This window comes from Macaca mulatta, chromosome X (genome assembly GCF_049350105.2).
Source record: "Macaca mulatta isolate MMU2019108-1 chromosome X, T2T-MMU8v2.0, whole genome shotgun sequence".
NCBI classification, from domain to species: Eukaryota; Metazoa; Chordata; class Mammalia; order Primates; family Cercopithecidae; genus Macaca; species Macaca mulatta.
Window position 1 is genome coordinate 142,578,265 of NC_133426.1, and position 25,939 is coordinate 142,604,203.

Genomic DNA, 25,939 nt, shown 5'->3' on the forward strand with positions numbered 1-25,939 from the left:
TTGTCTACAATGGAATGGCTACTTGGAAAAATATTAAGCTCCTCATGAGAGTGCCCATTCAAGTGGTAGAAGTGCCCCCAGGGTTTTACAGCTGGGACTCTGGATGCCTGACAAGATAATCTTAAGGTTTCTCCAACTCTAAAATTCTATGATAATCTGGCTGTCAATTTCAGTAACTTTTTCTGCATTGGTAGAAATTATTCTTTGAATAAGTTATTCTAAACTGAGAAACACTGGTGAATTTAGAAAAACAAGAAGGGAAAGGTGATATGTCAGTGGCAAGTTTCTTACGCTCATCTGGTTGAAATATTCAAATTAATTTTTATTTTAAAACAATTCTGCATAAAAATATAAACATGTGTTTTGTTAAAATAAATATTCGGTATGTTACAACCTCAGCACAGTGCTATGCACAGAAAACATCACTTGACAAATATATATTTACACTTTATATGTAACACACATATATATATATATATACACATGTATCTGTTGAATGCATACACAAATGTATAAAATAAATGTATTTTGACTGTGCTGTGCATTTATATGTTATGTATTCAAGACAGTTTTAACTCTTGCTGACAGGCTCCCAGCAGAAGATGAAAACAACATTTTAGCAAAAACATCTTCTCCTTGACCCTTTCAGGAAAACGCTGAGATCTAAAGGGCAGTTCTGGTCAAGTTGGTGCTCTGTGAAAAAAGTCTAACGTGCGATATTTCCAATTCCTAACATGAAGTGGGCAGCAAGGATTTAAACCAGGGTTCTAGGTTAAGACTTCTACGTGGCTGTTAAGTTTTTGGTTTGAAATGCTGTGAATTCAAGTATCTGTCCCATATATAATTTTAAAACACTTTCCAACATCTGATACACAATTGTTTTTAGGGGTTTATCCGGCTCACAACTTCTTCACCATATTGGAGTAATGCTGGTTAATCTAATCACTGAAATAAACCAGTGTCTGAGAGCCACGGGTACCAATAAGCAACACAATTTATTGGAGACTCTCTTTCTAGGTGAACCATAAGTTTAGACACGGAAGGAAGATTCTTTTCTCCCTGATGAATGGTGAAAGTGTATGTAGTATATGCTTCTGACACAGTCTTTGGAGAGCTGATTCAAAGTCTTCTCAAGTGACATACAGCTTCCCAGTCGTAAACAATCTAACTTTTTAATTGCAAATGCAAAAAAAAAAAAAAAAAAAAAACCCCTAACAAATTCAATTAAAAGTAATAAAATCGTTTTATTCGCGCTCATAGCAGAGGGAACTAGTCTAACAGGCTAAAGGCAACCTCCTGCAAGGAAGAAATCCTCTCTCAGGTAGTGGAGCCGTCTCCTGGACCAAGCAATGCGCTGTCAAATTGTGTAAGATTAACGGTTTTCGAGGAGGGAAAAACTTTTTGGCGATGGGACCCGTTGAGGAAAAAGCACTCTGAAGTGCTGATTCTCGTTCAGTTCAGCCTAGGGACTGCAAGATGTCCCACGGAAGATGACATCTTGTCTAAGTCATGTGCTACAGCAGGCAAATCAGGAGATGCAAAGAGCCAAGTTGCATCCCAACTTTTAAATCAACTTTTAAGTATCCCCACCCTCACCCAGCTTCTTCCCTGAACCTTGACTGGGAGGGTGCAGGAGGTAAGCCTTTGGGAGAGGCAAGGACTGCGACAGTAAAAGCGCCTAAACTCGCCACGACCCGGGCTGGGGGATAACTCAAATTTTCCGTGCCTGGAAAGGCTGCCTGGCCACGGAGGCGGCGCCGGCGCGCGGAGTCCCCGCGGGCGCCCGCACATCCCAGGCAGCTGCGCGTTCGTTGGGGCGGCTGCGCGGGCGGCCGCCGCCCCCCAAGGGCAGACGGGGCTCGGGGCGGTCCGCGGGGTCCGGGTTCCAGCCGCCCCCGCCCCACCCGTCGAAGCAGAGCCTGTGAGTTCCCTCGCGCCGCGTCCGCGGGGCTTAGACCGTTGGCAGCGGCAGTTCGACCGTTGGCGGCGGGACTCAGGCGGCTCGCGGCGTCGGCAGACCATTTCAACCCCCCACCCGCGGCCCAAGGCTACTCCCTGTCCCGTCCCAGGGCACTCCGGCGGGGGTGAGGGGAGGACCGGATAGCACGAGGCGACTCCAGGGAAAAGTTTTGTGGCCCCCGCTGCGCCGCTCCGACGGCCCGGGGGCTGCGGGAGCACCACCTCCCACGCGGGCCCGAACCACCCTCGGGAGCCGCCCGCCCGCTCACCCATCCGTGCCCGCAGCTCTCTCAAAGATGTGCTGCCGCCAGGGCCAGCGGCGGCGCCGTCCGCCATCATCGGAGTCGGGACCGGAGGCGGTGGTGGCTCTCCGCATACATTGCGCAGGCGTCGGCGCGACCTCCGCTTGGGCCTTGGCCTGGCTGCCGGTAGGCGGGGCGGGGCGGGGCCCAAAGGGCCACCGCGCCCGCCTCGGACCTGCGAACCAGGCAGGATTGCCCCTTGCGTCCCACGTCCTGACCGGCTGGGCAGCGACTGCCTGGTCTAAAGAAACCCTCTCCTACGTTCCGTGCTCTGCCCCTACTGCATTGTGGGGACTAGCCAATCAGCACCCAGCTTGGCCCCCAACATTCCTTTCTTCACCTTTACCTAGCAACGCAGTAACATTTCTTCGTCATTCATTCATTCATTTAAAGAGCATTTACGGCGTGCCTCCTGGGTGCACTTGTATCGTGAGTTTACTAGTCCTTGAAACACTACACAAAGAAAGACCCAAGTTGGGGGAAGAGGCCCAAGGAGAGGTTGAGAGTGGCAGGGTTGCTTTGAGGTGCTAGGGGCCCCATCATGAGTGGACTTCCCTAAACTGTTGCGCAATAAATCATGATACATAGGTCTCAAAGTTGGGTGAAATATCTTTAAGATGTTTGTGAGTTTTTAAAGAGAGGCAGAGGACTTATTGGCGTCAATCTCTCCGGATTTTGGGAGAGACTCTACCAGGTTGCAGAATGTTTTTCCCATTCACAAGGAAAGCCATAATTGGCCCGAGGCTCCTTTAAGGGGCAGACCTCACTGCCTGGGCGCTTGCCTTTATGAGGTGGAGTCACCACTGTTGTGAGTGTGTGCGTGGTGACACAGTTGTAGGGACCCAGTTTATGGTTGGGGCCATTAAGTGTGGTGCAGGAGATCCCAAAATGGGGCAGGATCACTTGTGAGATGGGCACTTTGGCGAGCCCACTGAGTCTTCAAATGACATAGGAGCTATAAAATGGAAGAAGCTAATAATAGCATATATTACATATGTTAGCAATGATAGTATATGTTACATATATTAATATATAATATATATAATATAATATGTAATATAGGGGCAGGCATGGTGGCTCATGCCTGTAATCCTAGCATTTTGGGCGAATGAGGCGGGTGGATCATTTGAGGTCAAGAGTTCGAGACCAGCCTGGCCAACATGGTGAAACCCCGTCTCTACTAAAAATACAAAAATTAGCCGGGCATGGTGGCGGGCACCTGTAATTCCAGCTACTCGGGAGTTTGAGGCAGGAGAATCGTTTGAACCCGGGAGATGGAGTTTGCAGTGAGCCGTGTAGCGCCACTGCACTCCAGCCTGGGTGACAGAGCGAGACTCTGTCTCAAAAAAAAAAAAAGAAAAACAAAAACAAAAACAAAAGATGAAAAAAAAAAGACATTATGTTATGTTGCGCCTACAGATTTAACAAAAATTAAAACGTGGTCAATAAATGTTTGCGATGATGTGGGTTAATACAAGTTGGGGGCCAGGCACGGTGGCTCACACCTGTAATCTCAGCACTTCGGGAGGCCGAGGTGGGTGGATCACCTGAAGTCAGGAGTTCAAGATCAGCCTGGCCAACATGGGGAAACCCCATCTCTACTAAAAATGCAAAAATTAGCCGGGCGTTGTGGCAGGCCCCTGTAACCCCAGCTACTTGGGAGGCTGAGGCAGGAGAATCACTTGAACCCAGGAGGTGGAGGTTGCAGTGAGCCGAGAGCTGCCACTGCACTCCAGCCTGGGCAACAGAGGGAGACTCTGTCTTGAAGGAAAAAAAAAAAAAAAAAAAAACCTAGTGGGGAAAATAAACAGTTTGGCATTATAACTTCCGAAGCTCTGCTTCTAAGTAAATACAGAGATTAATGCTTTGCGTGATATCCAGGATGGTAGCCATCCATGTTTATTAATACGACACACATATGATTAGGGTGCCCACAAAACACACATGCACAAATGCAAGTTCAGCTTTCATGACCTTATCTGGAACTCCACAAACAGAAAATTTAGCAAAACACATCAGCTTTGTAGTTTCTTGCAAAAATGTTGAACCCATATCTAATAATGAAGAAACCTTCAGACAGAGGTAGAGACTGATATAGTCTACAAAACTGGCCCCAATGCTTCAAAATATTAGTGTCATGAAAGACTAACAACAAAAATCAGAGAAGTGTTCCAGATCACAGGAGGCTAAAGAGACCACATGCAATGAATGATCCTTGATTAGAACCCTAATTTTCAAAAGAAGCTTTAAAAGGCATACATTACTGGCACAATTAGAAAATTTGAATGAACTGTATGGTACATGATATTGTATCAAGGTGAAATTTCTTGGGTATGGGAATGATGTTGTAGTCACCTAGGAAAATGCACTTCTTCTTAAGAAATAAATAGTCACGCCTGTAATCCCAGCACTTTGGGAGGCTGAGGCCGGCACATCACTTGAGCTCAGGAGTTCCAGACCAGCCTGGCCCAACATGGCGAAACCCCATCTCTACAAAAAAATAAAAACACAAGACAAAAACCCAAAAATTACCTGAATGTGATGGTGCATGCCTGTAATTCCAGCAACTCGGGAGGCTAAGGCAAGAGAATTGCTTGAACCCAGGAGGCGGAGGTTGCAGTGAGCTGAGATTGCCTACTGCACTCCAAGCCTGGGAGACAGAACGAGACTTCATCTCACACACACACAAAAAGACATAAATGTTGAAGAATGTAGGGGTAAAGATTTGAGGTTTTTCAAAATAAGAAGTTAGATAATTTTTTCTTTATTTTTTGAGATGGAGTCACACTCTGTCACCTAGACCGGAGTGCAGTGGTGCAATCCTGGCTCACTGCAACCTCTGCCTCCTAGATTCAAGCGATTCTCCTGCCTCAGCCTCCCGAGTAGCAGGGATTACAGACCTGCACCCCCATGCCTGGCTAATTTTTGTATTTTTAGTAGAGACGGGGTTTTGCCATGTGCCCAGTCTAGTCTCCAATTCCTGAGGTCAAATGATCCACCCTCCTTGGCATCCCAGAGTGCTGGGATTACAGACGTGAGCCACTGTGCCCAGCCGAGTTTTTTTCAATCTAGAAGTTTGTCTTCAACTTATTTGTAAACATTGTCACTTTGAAAAATAAAATTTGATTGGGAATTACACATGGGGAGGCACCCTACTAGTCTTTTCAGTGTTTAGAGCCTCTAAAGGCCTCAGTCTAGCCAGGGTGTAGGAGGAAGAGGGGAGATAAGACATCCAGAAATAACCATATACAGGTGGCATGAGTAGGATTTAGGTGAGTAACTGAAACGGGTTCCAAGGGCTAAAAGGGATGAGAAATCAGTCCTGTTTAGAGTGATCAGATAAGTCTTTGTGGAAGAATTAGCACTTATTCTGGGCCTGAGATGGGGACTGTGGGAACCACCTCCAAAAGCAAGTAACCACGCCTTAATTCCAGCCCACGGTCGCTGAGTGGGGAGATGGGCCCATTTGTGGCCAGATATTCCCATTTTTCAGAATAAACTGGAAATCTGGATCTTAATGTAAAATCTATTTTTAAATGATGACATTAAAAGAAAAAAAAAAAAAGGCTGAGTGCGGTGGCTCATACCTGTAATCCCAGCACTTTGGAAGGCCAATGCGAGCAGATCACCTGAGGTGAGGAGTCCTAGACCAGCCTTGCCAACATGGTGAAACCCTGTCTCTACTAAATAAATACAAACATTAGCTGGGCATGGTGGCACGTGCCTGTAATCCTAGGTACTCTGGAGGCTGAGGCAGGAGAATCACTTGAACCCGGGAGGCGGAGGTTGTGGTAAGCCGAGATTGTGCCACTGCACTCCAGCCTGGGCAACAAGAGCAAAACTCTGTCTCAAAAAAAAAAAAAAGAAAAGAAAAGAGAAAGAAAGAAAGAAGGAAGAAAGGAAGGAAGAAAAGAAAAAAAAAGAAAAAACATGGTGCAGGGCAGTGTTCAAATTTCCAAATTGCCTCATTTAAAAAATCGTTGCATAAAAATTCAAACAAGGTCCATACATTGCATTATTTGATATGCCTTTTAATCTATAGATATAACTTCTTTCTCTCTAACATCATTGGTATATTACTGTGAGATTTAGCATTCATTTAGTAGGTAAATTATTCAATCTATCTTTTATTAACCACCTATTCTGTGACTAGCAGTGTGGGGACAAATACATACGGAAGGAATCCTGCCCTCTAGGGCCCCCAATCTCATTGACTCTAAACTAATGACTTATATCAGGGTCCCTTTAGATGTTTCTTTGGGGCTGCAGAAGCTCACCAAGGAGCTCCCATGAGAATGTACATTTCTGAGAAAAAAATATTGGAACTGAAAGCTGTCAGCTTGGGGAAAGTGGAGTGTATTCTGTAGCCAAAACAGACTCAGAACTGGGAAAGAACCCAGGCGGCAGCTTTCCTCTCCTCTCCTCCCCGTATTTGGAAAGCATGTGTTCCCCAGCGAGCAGAGAACTGGAATCCTGCTCGCTTTTTCTTCCTTCTAGGCTATTTTTTCCCCTTAAACTTTACACCCTTGGGAAAAACATTCAGAAACCCAGTCATAATAGGTCTAGAAATTGCCACATTTGTTTCTATTAAAAGATGAAGTTTTTTTAAAAATTGAATTTACATATAATAAACATTTAGTGAGCTTACCAATCTAGCAAATTTGCATGCAAACTGCCGCCACCGCAGCCCTGTACTATGAGTTTTAAGCTTACCAGCCATGCGATGGCTTTTTCTCTCCATCCTGAACGACCTGTTAGATTCCTTGTCACATACACAGTTGAGACAAGGCTCTGGTTTTGTGTTCTTTCTCCTCTCATCGCTTACTCTTGTCCTGCATCTGTTGTAGTTTGACTGTGATGCCCGGAAAGAGTGATGTTTCCTTCTGGACTCATCTCTTGCCAAATCGACTCACATTTTCCTTCCTTTTCCCACATCTGCGCTTTCTTCCCTCCTAAGTTACAGACTTGCCTCAGGGCCTGGTCATGTCTCACTTGGTTGATGGCAGCCTTCTCAGCTCTGGAATTCCCGCTGAAGCACTGCCCCCCGCAACTGACACTTCAGTACCCCTCCTTCCTGTGGCACAGAGGACCAGGGTGACCCCGCTGTCTAATTTCTGCAGGCAGCTCTGTACCATCTCCTTTTAGGTCTTCCCTGGGGTGGAGGGGTTGATTTTCATTGCCTGAGCTCACCAGGGAGGGGGCAGTCAACATCTGAGGAGAGGAAAGAGAGGCTCCCACTGCCATTTCCCTCCAAAGTAGGAATGTAGACAAACCTCAGAGAGGAAAGGTGTGGCGGTGGGGGCAATCTGCTTGGAGTAGTAGATAAGCCGAGGAAACTTCCTGGTTGATAGTAAGAGCCATCATTTGCCGATTGCCTACTCAATGGGAGGCCCAGTGCGAAAGGGTAGACGTGGATTATTTCATGTAATCTTCACCAAAACTTTATGAGCTCGCTTCTATACCCATCCTCATTTTACAGATGAGGAAGCAGGCCCAGGGAGGTTAACTAACCTGCCCACGGTTAGCGCAGCTAGGAAGTTGCAGAGTCAAGATTCAAGCCCACATATATCTGACACCAGAGCTCATCCTCCTTCCACTGGGCCTCCCAATTTCTTTTTCCTTTATTTTTCTGAGATGGAGTCTCGCTCTGTCGCCCAGACTGGAGTGCAGTGGTGCAATCGTGGCTCACTGCAACCTGCACCTCCTGAGTTCAAGCGATTGTCCTGCCTCAGCCTCCTGAGTAGCTGGGACTACAGGCGTGCCACCACAACCAGCTAATTTTGTGTGTGTGTGTGTGTGTGTTTCGTAGAGATGGGGTTTCATCATGTTGCCCAGGCTGGTCTCAAACTCCTAACCTCAAATGATCCACCTGCCTTGCCCTCCCAAGTTGCTGGGATTACAGGTGTGAGTCACTGCGCCTGGCTCCTCCCAATTTCCAGTTGACAAGCCCTCAGACACTATTAATTCCTCACCCTTGTCTTCCACTTCTTCCTTGATCCAGTCCTCACACTCTGGCTACGGAGCCTTTTGAAAGTTACACTTTCTAATTGGTAAGGTCTCCCACAACTACATCTCCTAACCTGAGTGTTGGTACAGCTGTCTCTTAAGCCTCTAATGAAATCGACTCAAACTATTGAAGAAGAAAGCATTGAAAATGGGTGTTTAGTTGATGGTTACAATAAAAGCCCACACACTTCACCACTACACAACATATCCATAAAACAAAACTGCACTTGTACCCCTTAAAGTTATACAGATAAAAAAATGGGTGTTTAATGTATATCTTGCAACAGAGATAGATATGACTCCTTTTAAACAGGCTTCCTTCTAGAAAGGCTCAGAAGAGTCAATAAATGCTGAGTACATGGGACTGATTTCAAAATGCATGTGTAAAGGAAGATGTGCCACATTTATCATGCTGTGTATCCTGTAAAGAATATTTATTGAATGAATGAAAGAGAGTACTAGAAGCCCCCTGGGTACTGAAGGAGGAAGAAATGAAAATATTTTGGATGGCCACCCCAGTGTTGAAAAGGTCTAGACTTAAAATTATTAAAGGGCAAGAAAATGTCCTCATTTTTTTTCTTGACTTCAAATAAAGTACAGCAAACATGGGCTGTGCCTCCTCATTCCAAATACAGGCCTGCAATATAAGGGAAGCTTCAGAGGATGCCAAAAAGCAGGAAGTATCAAGGGATGCCCTTTAAAGACGTTTTGGAATTTCTAATAGAGGTAAAAATTGGTAAAATCCAGATAGGAACAAATGAGAAGAACATGGGAGTTAACATAGATTTCTGGGCCCCATTCCCAGAGTTTCTGATTCTATAAGTGTTATTATTTGTATGACATCCATTCCTAAGAAAGTATACTGAATAATGTCTTCTGTGATGACAATTACAGCTGAATATTTAATACCATTACACTTTGATAATGGGAAATATTAGAGATTCTAATACAGATCTAGTATTGTGTACATTGCCCTGGAGTACATTGAAAGCCAAGGTATCACCATGACGTTACCAGCAAGCATGACAAGGCAGGGAAGCGCATCACAATACAGACAGGTGGGAGTGGTGGTGTATGTCACCTATAGGGAGATGCAGCAGGGATGCCTGATGGCATTTCATATCACAGTGCCCTGTGACAGAGTCTGATGCAACGCACTGCATACATGATTTTCTATCTCTTTTCCTCACAAAGGACAGTACACACACAAAGCCAACTACATTTTAAAATGAGCTAGCTAGATGAATGAGGGAGAAGTAAAAACATCCAGATCACACACAGAAAGTGAGCCACAGAAGAAAATCTTCTCCTATAAACTGGGAGAGATGTTTCCCAAGGAAAATTGGTCAGATTCAGAGTAGACCATGTCCCCTCATCCACTGCACTCAGCACCCACTTTTTCATGCTGCAAACTCAGATATCTCTGTGGCAGAGGACATGGTTTGTTGCTTTGAGTGTTGATCTAGACATCTGGAAGCTCTGTGGATGGGAGGAATCTCATCCATACTTATGTATTGTACTTCATTAATCATCAAGTCCTACCTGGGGCTACATGGTGTTCTAAAGTCTCAGATTATAAACACTTTGAGACTCAACCTGAAGCCATTTTCAATGGTTAAAAATCTGTTATTGCTCTGGTTCTTCTTGAGAGAATGTCCCTTTGCAAAACTCAGTTGTCAATGGGCTGATACAGTTGTGTAGCTGAAAGCCTTCACTGTAAACCTCATTGTTTTTTTCATGGCCGGCTCACAGCCCTATTTAAAGAATGTGTACTTTGGGAGAAAAAGGGCCTGAGAATATAAAAGGACCTGTGTGCACAGTCTCCAGGGCATGTGGGTCTATCAGCATGCACGCATGGGTAGCCAAGAGCCAAAGCAAGTTTTGCCAATGGATTCCCATCATCCTTGCATGCAGGTCAGGTGAAGGACTCGGCAAAAACAGAGTAAAAGTTCTAAGGCTCAGGTTAACCCAACAGCCAACACTTCAAGGCCCACAAGGAGAGTATTCAGGAAGAGACTTGAGGTAGATGAGGAGAAGAGAAAAAGTGCAGGTTATCCCTGAGGCCAATGGGTAAATAGACCATTTTCCTCTGCTCTCATGAAAGACCCATACACTTGGATTTTGCTTTTCTTTAGTTTCCAGATGTTACTGTTGAGAACATATCAAGGATGTCAGAACTAGGAATAACTGTCAAGGCCACCTGCTTTAGTCCTTTTACTTTCCTCTGAGGCTCAGAGAGAGGTGTTGACTCAACTTCCTGTGGCTGGAACCGAAGTCTCCTGACACCCTATCTAATGAATGTTCTTTGCTCTACGCACACGTGAAAGGCTGCCTAAACAATCTTTTGGGAGGAAAAAAAAAGTGAGAATTGCTGATCCAACGCTGGGAACCATTATGTAATCCAGCTGGAATTTGGCCTATATCCTCCCAATGAAACTGAAAAGGGGATAGGAGGGAATTAAATGGAGATGTTGCAAAGTTTTGAAAGATGTACTATTTAACAACTTGTTCTCTTTGTAAAGGTTCCTGCGAATTGGCCCTTACCTGCTGTTCCAGACTCATTCCTCACTACTTTCTCCCAGGAACTCTTTTCTGCACCAGTGAAACCAGGACGTCTCCTGAGCCTACAAGGGCCTCTGCTTTGATCTTTGCTCTTTCCCCACCTCACCAAGGCATGATTCAAATTCAGGATAATCTGACCCCAGAGCTCACAAGCTTTCCATCAGTAGGAGGAGTCAGAGGAAGAGAGGGCCACTAAAAATGGCGCCTGGGAGCCTATGCCAAAGGCCAAATGAGCAGCCACGTTAAATTTCCATCTGAATCTGGGAGTGAGGATGGGAATGGGGGAAATGGCCAAGCTCTAGTGTACCTGAGTGGCTTCATGGAAGAAAAGGCTATTTCTCCAATGGCGAGTTCTTTTACGTGTTGTCCTCAGAGCTTAGGACAAGGCAGGGAAGCGCATCACAATACAGGGAGGTGGGGAACACATCACCAACAGGGAGGTGCAGCAGGGATGCTGACGGCATTTTACCACAATGCCCTTCTTCAATACTGTGTAGAAGGTTTGTGTTCGATAAATTTTGTTGTTGATCATGACATTTATTGTTATGCCTGGGGATAATTAATTCAACTGAAACATACCCAGGAGGAACTGTTTGGGTTTTTGGTACTAACCAGTTCTTTTCTTTCTCTCTCCTTTTGCTGGGGGCAGGGCAGAGGTATGTGCACCTAATTCCGGGATACTGCAGAAAAGGCTGATGTAAGAAGGGAGGTGTGAGAAATAAAGTACTGACTTCAATTTTGGTTCTGTAGAAATATTTGGGTAGCCTGCTTGGTGGTGTTTTCATATTAAAAATGACCCAGTGTGTGTGCTTGACAGGAACATGGACCACAGCATGCCTGACATATGCTTTTTACCATCTCCATATGTCTCATTTATATCTTAATCCACAGCCTCCCGGGAAATAGCAGGATAAGACAGCACTTGGGGGACCTCTGTTAGTTGGTCTCATGCTATTTTCTTAGCCTATGGTATTCACCCATCCTCCACTCTGAGCTGGAATTTGGCCCTGGGCCTGTGTAATTGCCATAGGGCTGACTGCAGGGAAAGGAAAATCTGAAATATGACATGACTTTGTTCAAATGTGAGTCAGGGATGTGTTCAGTCTTTTTAGAGAAGGAGGAAATGGCATTTAAAGAAAATTGGTTCAGGGAGAAATGCTGTCATTATATTAGCATTCATAGTTTAGTAACAGACTGGTGAGGAGAGTAACTGACTGGCTAACTTGTGAAGCCCCTGAAAGTGTCCTTTATCCACTGCAGTGTGGTGAGGGGCTTTGGAACTGAACACATCTGGGCCTGGGTCCCGGTTCTGCCACTTAAGGACTTTGTGACCTTGAGCCTCAGTTTTCTCATCTGTACAATGAGCATAATGACAATTCCTTATAACTGTCCCATTGTTATTCAGATCAGTTGATATAAAAGATCAGACACAGTGCCCAATGTACAGTACAAACTCAATAAAAAATGATTGTTAGTAGTAATAATAGCTAATAGCTTGGAGGAATTTACTGTGTGCCAGGCACTGAGTCATACACTTTATTTACATCTCAGCCTCACTTATTCCTGACAATAATGCTATGAGGCCGGGCGCAGTGGCTCACGCCTGTAATCCCAGCACTTTGGGAGGCCAAGACTGGCAGATGGCTTGAACCTAGGAGTTCGAGACCAGCCTGGGCAACATAGTGAGACTTCATCTCTACAAAAAATCAAAAAATGAGGCAGGAGGATAGCTTGAGCCCAGGAAGTCGAGGCTGCAATGAACCATGATTGTACCACTGCATCACTCCAGCCTAGGGGACAGAGTGACACCCTGCCTCACAAAAAAAAAAAAAAAAGCTATGAAATCAGTAGAATTATCCCCTCAAATGCTGTTACTATTTTTTTTTTTTTTTTGAGACGGAGTCTCACTGTGTCTCCCAGGCTGGAGTGCAGTGGCGTGATCTCGGCTCACTGCAAGCTCCGCCTCCCGGGTTCACGCCATTCTCCCACCTCAGCCTCCCAAGTAGCTGAGACTACAGGCGCCCGCCACCACGCCCGGCTAGTTTTTTGTATTTTTAGTAGAGACGGGGTTTCACCATGTTAGCCAGGATAGTCTCGATCTCCTGACCTCGTGATCCACCCGCCTCGGCCTCCCAAAGTGCTGGAATTACAGGCTTGAGCCACCGCGCCCGGCCGCTGTTACTATTAATAATGATAATAATATACATACCACATAGCTCAGACTGCAATAGATAATTCCATGCTTCCTGATCCTGTCCCGACTCAAAAGTTACCGGAAAGCCTTTTCTTTCTCTTCTCTCTTCACATTTACCCTAAAAGTCCTCATTTGTGAACAGAGGGCTGGGAATGTTTCACCAGGTGATGTAGAGACTAAAGACAGGAGGCCAAGAAAACAAAGCATTTTGCAACCCAAATGCTGGCAGAGGGGATTTGCAGTTAGAAACGAGATCAAGTTTTTTTAGGCAAAGAATAATAATTGTGTGTAACTATCCAACAAAGATGCTTGTTTGGGGAGAAACGAACACAGGACTCATTCATATACTCGAAGTCTTTTTAAAGACCAGAATGCTGGAGCTTTACAGAATGTCAGTACCCTTTGTGTTCCTACCCTGCCCCTTCTACTTTCCTCAGCTGTGGCGGGGGAGAAAGCCTGTTTCAGAAGGGGACAAGGCAGGGTCTATTCCCTTGAGGTGCCGGTAAAATGTTGTCCAGTTGCAGACTCACCTCCCCCTCCCTCAAGCTTGTCTCCTGATGGGAGAAGCCAGAAGGCAGGAACAAATATAGTCTCAACAGACTGCAGCCACTACAGTGCTTGAACTCTCCTCTCATTTCTTACAAGTGGAAACAGCCTTACTGGAAGAGCGATCTTGCAAGAAGAGAAAACATCTATCAAGAGTAAGGCAGGCCGGGCGCGGTGGCTCATGCCAGTAATCCCAGCACTTTGGGAGTTCGAGCAGGCAGATTGCTTGAGGCTAGGAGTTTGAGACCAGCCTGGGCAACATGGTGAAACCCCGTCTCTACTAAAAATACAAAAATTAGCCAGATGTGGTGGCGCATGCCTGTAACCCCAGTTACTCAGGAGGCTGAGGCAGGAGAGTCACTTGAACCCAGGAGGCGGAGGCTGCAGTGAGCCAAGATGGTGCCCCTGCACTCTAGCCTGGGTGACAGAGCGAGACTGTGTCTCACAAAAAAAAAAAAAAAAAAAAAACTGAACAAAAAGTAAGACAAAAACTGAAGCAGCATCTCATGAGAATCCAAGTCAGAAGACCAGAGTCATGGCAGTTTATGGCAAAGAGGGAGGCACGTGGGCCTTGAAGAGCGTCAGGTTCAGGAGGGGTTAACCCTGATCACGTGGCTTAACACATTCCTCCTTCCCCCACTTCAGAAGGACAGCTTGTGGTTGCGGGAAACAGTGCCTCCTAGATGACAAAGTTATTTGAAAGCTAGTTGAAAACAATGCTGGTTCAAGCCAGAATTTCCACATTTTTCACTTAAACTGTCTGTGCATAGTTTCCAATTCTTTCTGGGTATGTTATCCCCCCCACTGCAACCTCCATCTCTGCCAATTCTCTGGGTATGGTAGAAAGGAAGCACTTTTATTCCAGTCACCAAAATTTATGAAAATATGAATGACATTAATAGAATATTTTGAATTGTGTATTGCTTTAAGATAGGAAAGTCAGTTATCTTTTTCTCTGGTGGCATTTTGCACCATACTTTTCTTTCTTTTTTTTGAGACGGAGTTTCACTCTTGTCGCGCAGGCAATGGCCCGATCTCAGCTCACTGCAACCTCCACCTCCTGGGTTCAAGTAATTCTCGTGCCTCAGCCTCTCAAGTAGCTAATCCCAGGTGCCCGCCACCATTCCCGGCTAATCTTTTGTATTTTTTGTAGAGATGAGATTTCACCATGTTGATGAAGCTGATCTGGAACTCCTGACCTCAGGTGATCCACCCACCTCAGCCTCCCAAAATGCTGGGATTACAGGCATGAGCCATTGCACTGGGCCTTGCACCATACTTTTCAAAACATGTTAATGGACACTCACTTCATGGTAGGCATTTTGAACTGTGATTCTCAGGAACATCAGAGACATACAAACTAAAATTATGACACATTTGATAGCTCAAAGACACTCAGATTTAACATTTAATTAGCTTCCTCCTCATTTTATGAAGGAAGCAATTTAGAAAGTGACTTGTCCAAAGTCACACATCTTGTAAATGGCAGAGCCACTCATTTTATTTTATTTTATTTTATTTTATTTTATTTTGTTTTGTTTTATGTATCTATTTTTGTTGAGATGGAGTCTCACTCTGTCGCCCAGGCTGGAATGCAGTGGTGAGATCTCGGCTCATTGAAACCTCTGTCTCCCGGATTCAAGTGATTCTCCTGCCTCAGCCTCCTGAGTAGTTGGGATTACAGGCGCCTGCCACTATGCCTAGCTAAATTTTTAATTTTTTAATAGAGACAGGATTTCACCATGTTGGCCAGTCTGGTCTCGAACTCCCGATGTCAAGTGATCCACCCGCCTCGGACTCCGAAAGTGCTGGGATCACAGGCATGAGCTACCATGCCTGGCCAGAGCCAGAGCCACCCGTTTTAAGTCCAATTTTTCACAATGCAAATTATAATCCCAGCGGGTTTTTTTTTTTTTTTTTTTTTTGATGGCATCTCACTCTGTCACCCTAGCTGGAGTGCAGTAGTGTGATCTCGGCCCACTGCAACCTCCACCTCCCAGGTTCAAGTGATTCTTCTGCCTCAGCCTCCTGAGTAGCTGGGACTATAGGCGCGCAGCAGCACGCCAGAGTAGTTTTTGTATTTTTAGTAGAGATGGGGTTTCACCATATTGGCCAGGCTGGTCTCGAACTCCAGACGTCAAGCAATCCGCCTGCCTCAGCCTTCCAAAGTGCTGGGATTATAGGCGTGAGACACCGCGGCTGGCCCCCAGCAGCTTTGTGTGTGTGTTTGTGTGTGTGTGTGTGTGTGTGTGTGTGTATAAAAATGAACAAAATGGTGGCCGGGCATGGTGGCTCACGTCTGTAATCCCAGCACTTTGGGAGGTCAAGGTGGGTGGATCACCAGAGCTCAGGAGTTCGAGACCAGATTGGGCAACATGGTGAAACCCAGCCTCTACAAAAAAAAAAAAAAAAAAAAAATTAGCCAGGTGCTGTGGTACATGTCTGGTAGTCCCAGCTACTCAAAGGCTGAGGCAGGACAATCACTTGAGCCTGGGAGGTGGAGGTTGCAGTGAGCAGAGATCGTGCCACTGAACTCCAGCCTGGGTGACAGGGCAAGAACTTGTATCAAAAAAAAAAAAAAAAAAAGAACAAAATGATTAGTTGCTATGAGAATTAAATGAGATAATGTTTATAAAGCGGCATGCACAGTAGCTTGTTCCCTACACTACACATGTTTTCTTTCCTTTACATATATATTTTTGAGACGGAGTCTCATTCTTATCTCCCAGGCTGGAGTGTAGTGGCACAAGCTCAGCTCACTGCAAGCCCTGTCTCGTGGGTTCAAGCGATTCTCCTGCCTCAGCCTCCCAAGTAGCTGGGATTACAGGCCCCTGCCGCCTTGCCTGGCTAATTTTTGTATTTTTAGTAGAGACGAGGTTTCACCATGTTGGCCAGGCTGGTCTGGAACTCCTGACCTCAGGTGATCTGCTGGCCTCAGCATCCCAAAGTGCTGGGATTATAGGCGTGAGCCACCATGCCTGGCCTCTTTCCTTTATATTAATGTCTACATATCTTAGGTTTACATAGTTGTAATGTTTATGTCCATACCACGTTGTGATCTGCCTTTTTCACTTAACACAGCCTGCATACTTTCCACTTTAATGCCTAAATAGCATTCTACCTGGTCGATAGACTACATTTTTTAGACACTCTACCATTATTGAACATTTGGATTGTTTCCAGTTTTTCACCATTATAAATAGCTGGGCTTGCAATGACCTTACGCAGTTTTTCACCCTCCATCCCCTCATTCCTTTGGGGATTCTTTCTTCGGAATGTGGTTTCAGCAATGGGGGCAGAGGTATAAAGAGCTTTCAAACCAAATTGCTCTCCAGAGAAGTACCACCAGTTCAGTGCGTCTGCATGTCTTCAGTGATGGGGAGACAATATTATTTTTTATTTTTAAAAGACAGGGTCTCTGCTGCCCAGGCTGGAGGTGCAGTGGCACAGTCATAGCTCACTGCAGCCTTGAACTCCTGGCCTCAAGCGATTCTCCTGATTCAGCCCCCTAAAGCTCTGGGATTACAGGCCTGAGCCACTGCACCCCATCGAGACTACACTATTGGGAAAAAAACGTGGTTTAACTCTTCTCTCCAGGCATAGAAAAGGAACTTGAGAATTCTTGGCTGAAACTTCCTTCCCCACCCCTACTTACCCCACCCTGTCTTCTGCACTGTTGGTGCTTGGTGCTTTCCTGGCCTTTTCTTTCTGTCTTTTTTTTTTTTTTTTGCGAAGTCTTGCTCTGTCGCCCAGGCTGAAGTGCAGTGTGCGATCTCGGGTCACTGCAGCCTCTGCCTCCTGGGTTGAGCAGAGAGGATCATGCCTCAGCCTCCCAGGTAGCTGGGATTACGGGCACACGCCACCACACCCGGCTAATTTTTGTATTTTTAGTAGACACGGGGTTTCACCATGTTGGCCAGCCTGGTCTTGAACCCCTGACCTCAGGTGATACGCCCGCCTCGGCCTCCCAAAGTGTTAGGATTACAGGCATGAGCCACCGTGCCTGGCCTTCCTGGCCTTTTTCTAACTTCCTCTTTCTGTACAGAATCTTGGAGCAGAAATGACCATGCTGATCCGCAACAGGACAGTTTCTGCATATCAATACTAGGCAAAATCTTACAAAAGCCACACATGGAAGTAGAAATAAGAAAAGTACTTCGCCAGATCCAACATTGGAGATTCACAAATTTGAGGACAAAAAGGTGATTTTGGTATCAAAGATCAGCTAATAAGAAAAGACCATCTTTTTTTTTCTTTGAGCAAGAAAAGTCTGACTCTGGATCTGTGAATCCATATCCTTGAATTTGAACATTTAGCAAACTGGATTTGGGGTGCCTGTCCTGACTTCTGTTACAAATTGTTATGATTTAATAATAATAAGTAATTTAAAAAATATCAAGTCCCTTTGCCTCCATTCACTATCTTATTTAACCCTCAGAACAACCCCTGGAGTGAATTCTATTAGCCCCTTTTTGCAGAGGAGGAAATTGAGGCTTAGAAAGATCATTTAACTTGCTCAGAGTCACACAGTTGGGAAGTACCAGAGCTATGATATGAACTCAAGTCTGTCTGATTTGAAGGCCTTTGTACTTGATCTTGTTCTGCCTCTTATAGTCTCCTTATTTATGAGATGGTGACTTACAACCTGCCACACTAGTGCTGTTTTAAGGATCAAATGAGATTAAAAATACTCCCAAAGTGCCTTGTAAAAAACGAACAAAACATTGCACAAATAATGTAGGCACTTTGTAACTGCAAGGCATTGAGATCACTTGGATTTAATTTAGCTACAGTGATTCTATAGGACTCTACCAGCCACATAACCTGGCTCAGCCCTAGGCTTTCTGGAGATACTCAGTAGCTTCGGTCCTAAGAATAATTTCTGATGGCTGGGCGTGGTGGCTCACACCTGTAATCTCAGCACTTTGGGAGGCCAAGGCGCGTGGATCACTTGAGGTCAGGAGTCTGAGAACAGCCTGGCCAAGATGGCAAAATCCCATCTCCACTAAAAATACAAAAATTAGCTTGCCCTGGTGGCGCACACCTGTAGTCTCAGCTACTTGGGAGGCTGAGGTGGAATAATTACTTCAACCTGGGAGATGGAGTTTGCAGTAAGCTGAGATGGCACCACTGTATTCCAGCCTGGGTGCCAGAGTGAAACTCTGTCTCAAAAAAAAAAAAAAAAAAAAAAAGAAAAGATTTCTGAGAAGTGGGTCCCTGATTATGGTTACACTATGATATTTGCAAATGCAATGCTTACTTGTATGAGACTCACTTGTATTGATGTTTCTGTTCATGACGGTCTTGTGCATATTTTAAGGGAGCCAGAGTACCAGGTGTGGTACTCAGAGACTGTCCTAGAATACTCAGAGAATAATCAGGGAAAGCTGACTATTCTACCTCAGGTCTTTGTTGTAGGTGGGCTATTGAGGCAATGTGATAGCAACTGATGGAGGCACTTTCTCTCCCACTTCCTCTGCTAAGAGAGAAACCTGGAGTTAGACACATTGCATTCAGAGACTGTTAACATTGAAAGAGACCTTGAACATCCTCTCATTGGACATCAGTCCCCCTTTCTCATTTCTTATTTTTGGAATATAGCTTAAATGTGTTTGTTAAAAATGCATGCACTGTCCTGTATGTAGAAAAAAGAAGGCAAACTGTGGGCGGAGGGGTGTTGTATGAGACTCTCTCAAAGAAAGCTGTGGTCCAAAATGCCATCAGGCGTCCCTGTGTATGCTGCCCATGCCTGTGTGTGACACACCTGCCTGAGTATGACATGCCTCCCTGCCCCTTGCAGGCATAGTCTCATTTAATTCTCATAAAATCCTATGAGGTAGCTAGTATCATTGTCCCCATATTACAGACAAAGAACTCGAGGCCTAGAGAGGTTAACGAATCTGCTCCAGGGTCCATAGTTACTCCATGAAACTATTGGGTGTATTCACCTTCCAAAAGAAAAAAACGGGCAAGAGATTGGGGTTGACAGTTGAGACAGATTTCTAGTTCTCACTCTTCTACTAACTACCTGTATGACTTTGGACAAGTCATTCCAGTTCTATTTCATCATCCATTCATCAGTTACTGTGCTGGTTGTTTCCTGGTTTTACATTCAATTCCTTTTTCTGAAATCTGTACAGTTGTTTGTGATTACTTGTAGCTGGAATTAAACTTTAGTTGTCCATCAAAATAAAAATAGAAATACAAAATATCGAGGTGCTCCCAAATCAAAGATACAGATGACAGAGATCATCACAGAAATGACAATAAGGACCTTTTTTCCTATTTGGCAAAACTGAGTGTTGCTGCCACCTAGCGAGTAAAAGGAAGATGGCTATCATGCAAGGTCAGGTCCTTCTGTGGAGGCCCAGGGAAAAAGACCAGAAATCATCCAGTTTACCAAATACTAATAACTTATGAGATTTCGCTAATACGTTAAATTTGAAACGTTTGCTTCGGTATCTGCAAGCCAATATCTCTTCCTTTGAGAAAAATGGGATCAGGAGAAGAGCTACTCTGGTCAGTGTTAAGTAGGAGTTATTAAAGAGGAGGTCTTTAAGTAGGAGGTCTTTAAAGTGCTAAGTAGGAAGTTTTTGGTTTCCTCCAAACATCTGCTTACTCTGTGTCCTTTCCTACTGATCCTCTTCCTCTCCCAGCTGGAATCCCAGAACCCTAAGTCTGAGCAGGAAGGAACCATCATCAGAGAATTTCTAAGGCAGCTCGGGTCATAGCACAGAAAAAAAACGGATTTGACCATTTCACAAAGATAGTTAACATAGGCAGGACTGACAGGAGACTAGTCTCAGAACTCTGAAACGTGGTCTGATTAAATCCATCCGGAATGGATGAGATTAGATATTTGCAAAATCACCTTCAGTCTGGAGCAAGATTAGGAGATACCATCAATGATATGAACACATATAAAGGAAGCCAAGTCGTTCTGGTAGGGAGAGATGGGTGGTCTGGCTGGAAACCTGGAGAAACTGAAGCTGATGGGAGCGTCAGGCACTAGAAGATGCTCTCTACTAGGATGAGGGAAGGAATCTCTCATCAGGACTCATAGAGGTCAGGCTGAGTATAAAGGCCCCCAAGTCAACAGATCTCAATCTTCATCAAATACATTCCCACCCATCAGAGAGTGCCCAGGGCTCCCAGTGCACCAGATCTAATCTTATGGTTTCCTCTGCTATCAGGAAAGAATATCAGAAGTGAGGTGAGAAGCAAAGCTTATTGCAGGATAACTTGAATCTACTAGAATGTATTTTTAAAAATCAAAATATTTCACTATTATTATTATTATTTTTAAAATTTATTTATTATTATTATACTTTAAGTTCTAGGGTACATGTGCATAACGTGCAGGTTTGTTACATATGTATACTTGTGCCATTATTATTATTATTATTGTTAATCATTTGCAGCAAACTCACAGCTCCTAGTTTGGATGGCCCACATTCTTGCAATGATTCTTTTTTTTTTTTTTTTTGAGACAGATTCTGGCTCTGTCGCCCAGGCTGGAGTGCAGTGGCACAATTACGGCTCACTGCAACCTCCTCTGCCTCCCGGGTTCAAGCGAGAGGCTCATGCCTCAGCTTCCCAAGTAGCTGGGATTACAGGTGCATGACACCATACCCAGCTAATTTTTTAAAACATTTTTAGTAGGGATGGGTTTTCACCATATTGGCCAGGCTGGTCTCAAACTCCTGGCCTCAAGTGATCTGCCTGCCTCGGCCTCCCAAAGTGCTGGGATTACAGGCTTGAGCCACTGTGCCCGGCCTGGAATGACTCTTTGCACTGTCAACAACCTTAGTAAAAACAATAATGATGATAATAATAGCTGATATCACCAAGGGCATTCATTGTGTTAGGGGCTTTTCAGTAGTTGTCTCATATATCTGACAATAGCTCAATGAAGTCATAATTATTATGACCCCTATTTTATAGCTGAGTAAGTTGAGGCTCAGAAAGCAGTTTGCCCAAGGTCACATAGCTCTCCCTGATCATCTCGGCTCTTAATCACTGCTCTATACCACTTCCTCCCTGAAGGTTTGGCTTCTGAGATGCACTAATACCAGGAGGCAGGAGGTGAGTATATCCTCTAACTAGTGGACATGTATATTTCTAACTCTAGGAAGAGATTCCGTCCTTACCATCCCTAGACTTTGTTGTAAATTAACACATAGGCATTCCAGGATTACAGCCTCTCCTCAGGAAACTGATGGATCGCTTGGTAGGCTAGTTGCCTGTAGGGGGAGAGATTACCTCTGGAAAACATTTTCCCTAATGTACAGAAAATTGTTTGCTGGGTGGGAGACAGACTCCCTCTTTGTAGAGAGGGAGACAAACTGTAGGAGGATAGGTGACTAATTAAGGGGAAGAATTTTTGATTATCTGTTGTTTCAGATGATCAGAGTAATCACTTCTATTAACATGGATAATTAAGAATTGACTATGTAGTTAAGTAATTCAAACCTTCCTTTCTCACACACAAAATTCTCTTCAGTAATAAACAAGCATGCACAGAATTATTCACTGAAATAAATGGACTTCCTTCTAGCATTTGTCAAATACAATCCCCTCTTCCTCTCATTGAATTACCAATTTAGATGAAGAGGTTCCTTAAACAAGAATCTATGTATGTATGTGTGTATGTATGTATTCATCTATCATCTGTTCTATATCTATGTAATATGAACAGGATATGCACTACAATGATTTTATTCTTGCTCTCACTGCCCCCCCCCTTTTTTTTTTTTTTGATACAGAGTCTCGCTCTATTGCCCAGACTGGAGTGCAGTGGCACGATCTCGGCTCACTGCAAACTCTGTCTCCTGGGTTCAAGCAATTCTCCTGCTTCAGCCTCCCAAACAGCTGGGGTTATAGGCATGTACCACCACACCCGGCTAATCTTTTTTTTTTTTTTTTTTCTGTATTTTTAGTAGAGACAGGGTTTCACCATGTTAGCCAGGCTGGTCTTGAACTCTTGGCGTCAAGTAATCCACCCACCGTGGCCTCCCAAAGTGCTGGGATTACAGGCATGAGCCACTGTGCCTAGACCTCTCACGACCCTATTTTGACATTGTTTTTTTTGGTTCCTTAGGCAGATAATATATGCTAAATCAAGTATAATATTTTATGTTTTTACTCTATGGTTTTTCTTAAGGCAGAGAATAATAAACAGGGCAGTTAGAAAATGTGAACAGGAAATAGTTGAACACAAGCTGAGAATGTTGTTAAAAAAGAGGAAGTGAGTTGGAGACTAAAGGAAGCTTTGTGTTTGGAGGGTCATCAAAGGAGAAAAGGTCTCTTAAAAAATAAAATAGAGGACTCACCTCATGCCTAGACTCCACGTACTAAGTCTGGAGTAGAAGCAGAATTTTCAGCTGTTTCCGGAAACAAGCCTGAGGGGCACATAGACCACAAGTTCCCCTCCAGGAGTTGAGAGAATGTCTTATTTATCATGAAATTCTCCCATGTTTTCTAGCCTAGTGCTTGGCATGTCTTAGGTACCCAGCAAATATTTGGTAAGTCAAAATGAACTTTGTAATCGAGTTCCAGGCTTTGAGAATCAAGTTGGTGATTAAAAAGCAAATCAAAACAAAACAAAACAATAGCAAAAGAAATGAGAAATGATGGAGACTTCATTTTAGAGTGTGAAGGGAAAATTGCAAGGATAGTAAATGTTTTCATTTTATATGAATCATAACTGTAATAATGCAGGACATGTGGGCAGGTTTTCAGCGACTTGCTACAGCTCCCCTACAATCTAGCTATCTGCCTTTACTGTACAATTCACTCAAAAACAATTATTTAATTAAAAAAAGCTGCCTCTGATCATGTGCGCGTGTGTGCATGCGTGTGTGTGTGTGTATTTGTATATGTAATTCAGAGAAGCTAGTACTAAAAATAATTTTTAGAATTAGAGCAATTAAAAATTATTTATTTATTTATTTGTTTATTTATTTATTTACTTTGAGACAGGGTGTCACTCTGTCGCCCAGGCTGGAGTGCAGTGGTGCAATAATAGCTCACTGCAGCCTCAAACTCCTAGGCACAAGTGATCCTCCCGCCTCAGCTTCTAGATTAGCTGGAACTACAAGTGTGTGCCACCACGCCCAGGTAGTCTTTTAAGTTATTTTGCAGAGACAGGGTCTCTCTATGTTGTTCAGGCTGGTCTCAAACTCCTGGCCTCAAACAATCCTCCTGTCTCAGCCTCCTGAGTAGCTGGGATTATAGGCATGAGCCACTACACGCAGCTAGAATTAGGACAATTGTTCCCACCAGAAGTCTGTGGTCACTACACAGTGTGCTGTGTGAGAAGTTTCAGGAGAACTTCTCTTCTCTCTAGCTCCCCCATGCCTTTCTCCCCAAACACGCAACTGCAACTTAAAATCCTTGTCTCTAGATGGCCCCTGTTGAAATTATATATTTGGGAAGCAGTGGGTAGAAACCACCCAAAATCTTGGAAGGGAGCATTTATTATGTGCCAAGCATAGTGCTGGCAAATAAGCACAGGAAAAGATGCTCAACATCATTAGTCATTCGGGAAATGCAAATTAAACCACAGTGAGATACCACTGCATACCTATTAGGATGGCTACAACTAAAACAAAGACAAAACTGTTCACATGAAACGCTGGCAAAGACGCAGGGTATTTGGACCTCTCATTTATTTCTGATGAGAAGTGAAGTCTTCAAGGAAAGTAGGATGAAAATGTGTAATAATTTGGTCTCTTGTCTAGAAGGGAGCTTTTCTCATCAAGAGTTAAAAAAAAAAAAAGTGATATGCTGGGCGCAGTGGCTCACGTCTGTAATCCCAGCAGATATGGAAGGCTTTGGAAGGCTGAGGCGGGTGGATCACTTGAGGTCAGGAGTTCGAGACCAGCCTAGCCAACATGGTGAAACCCTGTCTCTACTAAAAATACAAAAATTAGCGGGGTGTGGAAACGGGTGCCTGTAAACTCAGCTACTCAGGAGGCTGAGGCCCGAGAATCTCCAAGTGAGAATCCCTTGAACCCGGGAGGTAGAGATTGCAGTGAGCCGAAATTGTGCCACTGCACTCCAGCCTGGGCAACAGAGTGAGACTTCATCTCAAAGAAAAAAAAAAAGTGTTATAGAAGCAAGTCCTGACAGGGCTAGTAGCTAAAAACAGTAGTGGCCACGTGTTGTGTGGTGACTAAGTCATTCCAGAGTAAAATAAAGAACCCTGGAGAAAGACAAGTTCATGATCTCAGCCTGAAGCCTGGTCTAAAGAGAGAAGTTTATTTGATATTATTTCTATTAAAATTAGATACTTCTGGGAACAATTTCTACTAGTAAGAGAATATCCATTTTCTCCAATTTGAAGAAATTGATTACTTCTTTAGATCTCCTAGTAGAGAGGAATTTGTAGAATAAGAGGGTGAGAGAGAGAGAGAGAGTGTGTGTGTGTGTGTGTGTGTGTGAGAGAGAGAGAGAGACAGAGGGAGAGAGACAGAGAGAGAGACTGTGTGTGTGTGTGAGAGAGAGAGAGAGAGAGAGAGACATACACCTTGATGGCCATTTAGTGTAACACATTTCCTTTTGCAGGTGAACCTAGTGAGGGCAGAGGAAAGGAAGGTCTTGCCTAAGGTTACACAGTGTGGAGTGAAGACAACACCCTGGCCTTCTGGTGCCCAGATTAATTCAATGACTATATCATGCTGCTTTTTAGCTAATAAGTTTATGTACAAATTTGCTGTGCTCCAAATTAGTCACAACCATCTGAATTTCCCAGGATTGGTGACTCCTGGAGAATATTTCCTGATAAGGGGATACATATGGTCATAAGATTTACTGTACCTTTCATAATCAATACTGATTACTCTCCCTCATTAATGACTTCTGCTTTCAGCAAGAGTAGGGCACCTCCCCAGTTCTGTCAGTTCCCTGACAACTATAAATGACAGTCAAGGTACTCTCTTATCTCCACATGACTTGCATCACTCTCCAGCCTTGGGAGCTCTGGGCAGCTTACTACACAGATGTTGCTATGGTTGTGTTTGCCTGACTACCTGTCAATTTGGTTAATATAGGCAAATAAACTTAGGCTCTCTGCCTTTTGCTCTGGGAGGGAGTTGTCTAGAGTTAATTGAAATCAAGAGTATTGAGTAGTCTGAATAAACATATATTGTATACACGGGGCAATTAAATCAACATGAAAAGTAATCTAAAGTGATGGCTACTACATATTAATATAAGCAAGAGTCTGTGTTGTTATCACATGTCTGAAGTGCTCATTGGAAGGCCATTTTTTTGGACTCTAAAATGATCCATGTTTGTAAAATCAATGGGATTGCCATCTGGTTGATTTCATTCCGGTTAGTTTGGCCAAATACCATTAACCAGAAAA

At 44.2% G+C, this 25,939-nt stretch overlaps 1 protein-coding gene across 8 annotated transcripts in view; it reads right to left on the reverse strand.

Annotated features, from left to right (window-relative positions):
* MAP7D3 (MAP7 domain containing 3) overlaps positions 1-25,939 on the reverse strand; it is a 286,896-nt gene that overhangs the window by 33,007 nt on the left and 227,950 nt on the right. For 7 of the 8 annotated variants that reach the window (XM_077989385.1, XM_077989384.1, XM_015128290.3 and 4 more), the window contains exon 1: positions 2,229-2,340. In XM_077989385.1, the coding sequence (XP_077845511.1) occupies positions 2,229-2,298 (70 nt within the window). In that variant the 5' untranslated portion in view covers positions 2,299-2,340. Of the gene's footprint in view, positions 1-2,228; positions 2,341-25,939 lie in introns of those variants that run through there. The other variant, XM_077989382.1, reaches the window with a different exon arrangement.